General features: G+C 32.0%; 1 protein-coding gene across 2 annotated transcripts in view; it reads right to left on the reverse strand.

The window, feature by feature from the left end:
* LOC114340580 (la-related protein 1B) overlaps window positions 1-6,488 on the reverse strand; it is a 241,811-nt gene extending 235,323 nt beyond the window's left edge. For both annotated transcript variants that reach the window (XM_028291346.2, XM_028291345.2), the window contains exon 1: window positions 5,477-6,488. In XM_028291346.2, the coding sequence (XP_028147147.2) occupies window positions 5,477-6,112 (636 nt within the window). In that variant the 5' untranslated portion in view covers window positions 6,113-6,488. The remainder of the gene's footprint in view (window positions 1-5,476) is intronic.
* Window positions 6,489-7,786: the final 1,298 nt, after the last annotated feature.

The following is a 7,786-nucleotide window of genomic DNA, read 5'->3' on the forward strand; positions in this document are numbered from 1 at the left end:
ACGAGACTTACTACCCGTGTTCTTTCCTACTCGAACAACCTTCACTAAATCCTCCAACGCTTCATCTTTTCCCATTTGTTTCATAATTTCCTCGACTTTGGCTTTGTCTTGTTTTATCCTATCTTCAATATTCTCAGAATTCAATTCGGGAACATTGAATAACATAATATTGTTAGATTTTACAATTCTATCATTTATTTCTATGAACATTTCCTCAAATGGCAAACCTGGCGCATTGGAGTTGCATTTCAGTTCATCAATAGTCTTCCTTAGATCACAAATCTGATTATCCTTTTGGATAATGGGGATTGGATAATTGGGGGCTCCTATTTAAGATTTTACATTAAATCCCCCACCCCACCTCCGTGGGGGCTCGTGACACCCCACGGAGAGGGGTGGGTGGTAAATTAAAAATTTTAAATACGAACCCTGCGATATTTCGCGAAATGAACATCAGATCATAAAACTGCAAAATACACCTATTCAATAGTTTTCAAAAATCTACTGAATGGCACCAAACACGACCCCCCATGGAGGTGGGGTGGGGGTTACTTTAAAATCTTAAACAGGAGCCCCCAATTTTTATTGCAGATTTGGATCCTTGACGTAAAAATAAGCAACTTTTATTCGCAACATTTTTTCCAATTATGGATAGATATAGCCTATATTTCCTATAATCGTAAAAAACGATTGGTGGAAATGGAAAATTAAATTAAAAAATGGAGAGTCCCACACTTTATGGAAAACTTAACTTTTTTTGGTTTTAGCACCCACTCTTCACAATCCAATAGGTCCCCATAACGCTAGAGTAACTGCAAATTTAGCATACTTTCCTCCCCTACTATGAGGATTTATTGATAAGAAGCATGGCTAGTTGTTAAAGCACATAACTTTTTTATTTTCCAACATAAGCAAATGAATCAAAAAAGAAAATGTTAAGAAAGCCTAAGTCTACAATCGAGTTTTAATTTTAATATTTTATATATGCTACAATATTCCACAGGGTGTTCCGAACTTTAAGAAAAAAACACAGTATGATTGTAACACCCGGTATAAAATGACATTTACCTGTCTAGCAACAATATTATTACACCGATATTCTTAACTAATAAGGCTATTAACATACTAAAAGAATCACTCAAATCGGACAACAGGATTAGGAGATTCGAGACATCAAACATGTCCCATTTTTAAGGTGTTCGGCTAATTTTGCTGGTGTGTGTATTTTACAAAAAAAAAATAGTGTTATTTTTTCAAAAAAAATTACTTTGTCCTGATAGACCACGGTCATTCATTTGTGTAAGTTTTTTCATATACCAAACATAATATTAGCAATTGTCAAGCCACTACATAAAAAAGGTGATGCTACTAAGATGGAGAACTATAGACCAATAAGCCTTCTTCCATCATTCTCAAAAATATTCGAAAAAGCAATATATTACAGACTACAAAACTTTTTTACTACAAACAACTTATTTAGTAATTCGCAGCACGGTTTTCTTGCAGGGAGGTCAGTTGAGACAGCTACCTATGATTTTATATCAAAAATTTTAGAAAAACTAGAGTCAAAAATGAAAACACTAGGTGCTTTTTTAGACCTATCTAAGGCTTTTGATAGCCTAGATCATGATCTCCTATTGCAAAAATTATATTGTTATGGAATACAGGGACCAGCATTGAAATGGATAAAATCATTTCTTACAGATAGATCACAAAAAGTATGCTTGGAGAAACAGGGATGTAAGGTTTACTCTGAACCAATAAACTTAAAATTAGGTATACCACAGGGGAGCGTTTTAGGGCCTTTTCTCTTTTTGGTCTATATAAATGACCTGCCAAATGCAGTGATTAGTGGTTCCTCAAACCTGGTAAACTTTGCTGATGACTCAAACATGCTATTTTGGGAAGAAACATTAGAAACACTCCTCACAGTGGCAGAACAAACTCTGGACAAGGCTGAACAGTGGTTCTGTGGAAATAGGCTGGTGCTTAATACTGATAAGACAGTATTTGTTTACTTTAGAACCAGCCAATCACGAGAAGAGTTCCCAGATACAGTCAATCTTTTATCCCAAAACAAAGAACCTTCTAGATCAGTTAAGTTTCTTGGTCTTCATATTGACCAGAACTTGAATTGGGGAGAACAAATAAAAAATGCGACAAAAAAACTAAATAGAGCCTGCTACTCATTAAGAGTTTTGAAAAACTATCTAGACCAGGGAATCTTACTATCGGTATATTATGCAAACTTTTATTCTCTTATGCGATATGGAATAGTCTTCTGGGGTGCTTCGGTGGATAGCTCAACTGTCTTCATAGTCCAAAAAAAGGCAGTCAGGGTGATCCTAGGACTAAAGGCGAGAGAATCCTGTAGAGGCCGATTCAAATCACTCAATATACTCACTTTCTCAGCTATCTATATATATATATATATATATATATATATATATATATATATATATATATATATATATATATGAATGTATTATGTTTCTCTTTAAAAATTTTACTTTATTTTATCACCTACAACCAAATCATGAATATAACACAAGACGCCTTAATTTGAATATTCCACTTCACAGATTGTCCCTAACAGAGAGAAGTCCTTTGTATGAGTGCGTTAAATTTTACAATAGTCTACCATCTGACATTCAACGGGAAACAAGCTATAAAGCTTTTAAAAAAACGGTTTTTCAACACCTGGTTAACATTGAGCCGTATACTGTGGTGGAGTACCTGGCCTATCAGCCTTGATCAGCATACATGTAATTTGTATTGTTTGTATATTTTAGTGTATTGTTAATATATCTTTTTAATATGTGATTATTAGTAAAATTTTTTAATATGTGATTGTTAGTAATGTGACGTTATTTGCTCAATTATGTTAAAAATTTATGCAAATAAAAATTTACTCTACTCTACTATTATTCCTGATATGGAATATACCAACAACGAAGACAGTTTATTAAAAAATTAGGAGTAGACCTCGTAAAGTTATTTGCAATCTAGGGCTGCAACGTCAGGATTACATTCGCATATTTGACAAGCTATTATGAAATATTCTGGAATGCAGACACAAAACTGACCTAATCTACCACCATACATTTTATATTGTTTATACAGTAGAACCTCGATTATCCGTCAGGGCACCGGACCAAGGCTATGACGGATAATCGAAAAGACGGTTAACAGAACATTAAAAGACTATTAAAAATTCATAGTACAACTCTCAAATTTCATTTGTATGGTTTGTTTGATAATATAAGAGGGATTTGTGTTCATACAATCGAATCAATTTAAAATATTCTGAAATCTGCGTTTGTTTTACTGTTGCTTCACATTTTGCGACGGCTGAATTTATTAATCGGCATAAGATCATGCAATCTACTTTATTGGCTTCTTCTTGTTGAGAATACCACTCGATGAATTATTGCAAATGCGATGCAGCTTCTCTGGATTATTTACGCAAATCTTTGTCAGTTACAATAGGTTCATCAACATAGCTACAATCAAATTCCAAGTCTGTGTCAGCTTCTGAAGCTGTTTGGTCCACCTTTGTTGCCATTTCAGCGATTTCTTTATCTGTCAGCAATGGATAGCTGTTTGCATCCTCATCACAAATCAAATTAACCCTTTTTTTTCATTAAAATTTTTGATTATGTAGTCAATACAACTTCTGTATGTACCCTGACGGTTAACAGAGGTGACGGTTAATGGAGAGACGGATAATCGAGGTTCCACTGTACATGGACCATATTATAGCCTGCTGTGAGGACTTTATTCTGCAAAAAACCTAAGAAAATGTCTGCGTAATTAATTTCTGTCTATATTTTCTATGTAATAAGATTTTGCTGGAACCTTTGTGTTTCTTAGTAGTATGATTATTGTTTTGATCAGTTTTTGTAACAGAATAATTTGATTTTTTGTAAGTGTGGTAAGCTGTCAAAATTATTATGTCAAATAAATCACTTTTTGTCATTTTAATTTAATACAAGTTAGGCATAAACAAACAAAATATTTCCATTGTGGTGAAGAAAATACCCTATAAATAGGTACAAATAAAAATATTGTGTTCCAAAAATACTAATTAAAAGAAAATAAAAATATTATTTTTGGTCCCAATAGACCACCATCCTGTGGTTTTGTTATTATTTAGATAAGTGGTTCTCAACCTTTTTCAGTGATGTATAGTACCCTCGGAGATCCGTGGAAAAAATTTACACCCAAAATAACAAAATTCAGTTTGGCAACACTGTGCAATGTTGATAGTAGCATATCCTTTTTAAGATAAGCACAACTGTAATTTAGTCCAAACAAATTAATATATTTTTTTTGCCAACAAAAATGAGATTTTTCAACCAAATAATGTTTCAAATATGATGTGCAAAATAATTTTTAATTGGGTTCTGCTAATGGGCTTGCTTTTTTTGTCATTAAAGTAAAAAAAAACTAAATTTTACTCATTAAATCAATGTTGTCCGGTTATCGTCTTAATTATTTTAACTGTACTAATATCCGTTGAGTATTTATGAATGATTAATAGGTCGTTAAAACATTTTATCTCTAGCGGCTTCTGGAATATCTTAAAAATATCGAATTTCATTGATAAAATGCGCATATTCCACCGATCTCGCTTCGACAATACCACAAAATACCTTTTATTTTTTTTTGGTACCACCTAACTGAAATATGTATCTAGCTACATAGGTAATCTAATTAACTATAGTAGTGCTGATTTTGGCTAAGGTTTTGCGTACCACAGCAAATAATAATATGTATCCTCAGTGGTACATGTACCACAGATTGAGAACCAGTGATTTAGATGTCATCGATCAGAGTGTTAACATTTAAAAATTTGTAGATGAAAGATAGTATGCTGTTAATATTTGAATGCCTTTTAACAATTATTAAATGTTATACAGATCAAAAAGTGAAATTTAACATTTTTTATTTAGAAGTATTTAAGTTAAGAGTCTGTTAATGCAAATATTCAATATTGTTGAAAGTTTCACACTGAAATCTGTAAAGTACTAGAATATTGAATTAAATGTATCATAAATGTTTATAGAGGCACATCAAAATATTAAATAATCATAATTAAACCTTTTTCAATTCCAAGTTATCTAGATGTTTTTAAATTCCCTAATCTGTTTAGAATTATACAAGAAAGAAGTACTTTGGTACATATTTGCTTATCTAAAAAACCATGAAAATAACAGTTTTATAATTTTATAATAAAAAATTAGATAATAGAACATGTTTTATGTCTACATTTAGAAAAATCATATTTCAATATGAACTGGAATTATTTATAAGATTAAATAAAAAAAATGAAGTGGGAAATAACTGTCAGGATAAACATTAATGCATTTAATTACTTTTATTTGCAAGGTTTAAAAAACAACAACATATAGAACAATGATAAAATTAAATTAATACTTTTTAAGGAGAAAATAGAAACATGTAATGACTTTACCTTTTGGTTATATCTTCGTTTATCTTTGGGCGCCTTGATGACTCCAGAAGTCTCTGTTCCATTCACAGTAATCTCTTGTTTCTTTGGTTGTAAAACTCTTTTCTGGGATGCATGAGGTTGAGGTTGGCTGGTTTCTCCTGTTGTTGGTTTACTGACTTGCCAAGGGTTTACTTTCGGAATAGGAGCTTCTACAAAAACTTTCTTTACGTCACTTTGTTCTTCATTACCTTCTTTCACAGCCGTGGATTCTTTGTCATCACGTTTTTCTTTTGAACGCAAATCTTTTGACTTTTCCTTAGATGAGTGCTCATGCTTATCAGTTCTGTCAACACTGACAGCAAGTTTTTTCTTAAGTTTTTCACCTTTTCTATCTTTACGACTGTGACTTACTACAGGTGTGAATGATTCTTCCTCCTCTGTGTTTTGTTTAGGCTCTTCAGGTTGTTTTGAACTGTCAGCTATTTCTGCTTCTTTAACTTGTATTGAATTTAACTGCTCTTCTATATTCTCCTTATTATTGTTGTTTGTATTGTTAGTAGGCTGCTTAAAATTTAGTACAGCATGTGCATAGGACGCCCCTGCTTCTTTGGTGTCATCCTGAGGATTGACTGGTGTGGGAGGCACACGTGCATCCATCGCAGTTTTACTTCTTTTAACTTAACTGTGCACTATCGTAATTAAAATAAAATAAAGTCTGACAGAACAATATGGAGTGGAACTGTAACCATGTTGGTTTAGTAAAGCATGGTATCTATCACACACTTGAAATTGTCCACCGTCACAACACTACACATGAACGTCAGGACATCGATGATGGTTATGTAACTTAGTCCAACTTTTCTTATGTATTTATTTTTTTAAAACCCGTTATATAATGAATATCGTTTATATTTTCATAAATTAAGACAGGAAACTGGAACTCTACAATACCCTTAGGTATAAACCTAAACTTACAGGTTCAATTTCGACAGAACATTGTGAATCAATCAATTCACAAAACAAACTTTGACAATATCTGTCATATGTCAATATTTAAGCCTTTTTGATTATCTGCTGGACTTTATTTTTGAAATAATATATTAATTCATTACCTTTATTCAGCATAAGTTACAAATTGAATTGTTATAGAATTTCATATTTAAGACGTAATATATATTTGTAAAAGTTTGTGAATATTCGGAACGCATTAATTGGATTTAAAGGACTAATGACGTTAACGTTGCCGTTCAACGAGAAGCTAATTCGCACGCGAGATTTCAGTTTCTCCAGGACAGACGCGGATAAGGTATTTAGTCCATTCCGAAGTTGTAGTTTTGTTTTGACATTTACCTTCTGACTTAACCTATAATATGTGTATCATAATATTAGACAAGGAAAAAAGAGACCATAATTATAAAATAATAATTTTTGCATTTACACTTACTTGTGAATTGTTTTTTGTTTTATTTATTTACTGAATATAGAGAGACTTTTAAACTGTCCAAGGTTGTTCTAGCTTTGTTTTTTTAAAATTTGTGATGTTTGTTATAATGATAATAGGAGTCTTATTTAAATTGGTGCATTAAAAGGGATTTATTATATTATTAGCAGTAATTCCAAATGCGAATATTAGAGCAGGGCATTTAGCACAAAATAAATCGATTTTTAAATACAGCACCTAGAGATTTGCAACTTTTTGTATTGTGTTTAGGATGGTGTCAGAAAAAAGGTATACTATAGAAAAATGGGTGGAAATGACCCCCGGTGCTCAAAAATCCTCCACACTCCAGAAGACAACATGCCTTAGCAGTGATCTTGGGCACCAGGTAGTGCATCCAGAAGGTGACGTGACCAGAGACACGTTTCTAGACACGAAAAGTTTAAAGTCTCTAGGTGCTGTATTTAAAAGTCGATTTATTCCTATGTTTTTAGTGCTAATGGTCTATATGTTTCAACACTATATCATGCCCAAAACACGCCATAATAATGTGTTTTGAAATATGTCATAGAAACCTCATTTGTGACATTATTTACTTTTAATATTATGCAACTACTGCATATGCATCCAATTTTCTGTAATTCTTGACGTTTTCGTAATCGAATTTTATCTGCACATTCTTTTGGCACCATCCCTAATTCCTCTAATTTAATCTAATAGCCTTTTAATAGTCTGTTTAATGGATTAAAATTATTTGATATGTAATTTAGTATGTTTACAAATTATAAAAAAAAGGGTGCCTGATATAATTTTGTTTTGACTATAATTAATGAATAATTAAAAAATTACTTTTTTTATATATTAAATAGTTATTTATGTATCAAGGGCATTAA

This window comes from Diabrotica virgifera, chromosome 10 (genome assembly GCF_917563875.1).
Source record: "Diabrotica virgifera virgifera chromosome 10, PGI_DIABVI_V3a".
Classification (NCBI taxonomy): Eukaryota; Metazoa; Arthropoda; class Insecta; order Coleoptera; family Chrysomelidae; genus Diabrotica; species Diabrotica virgifera.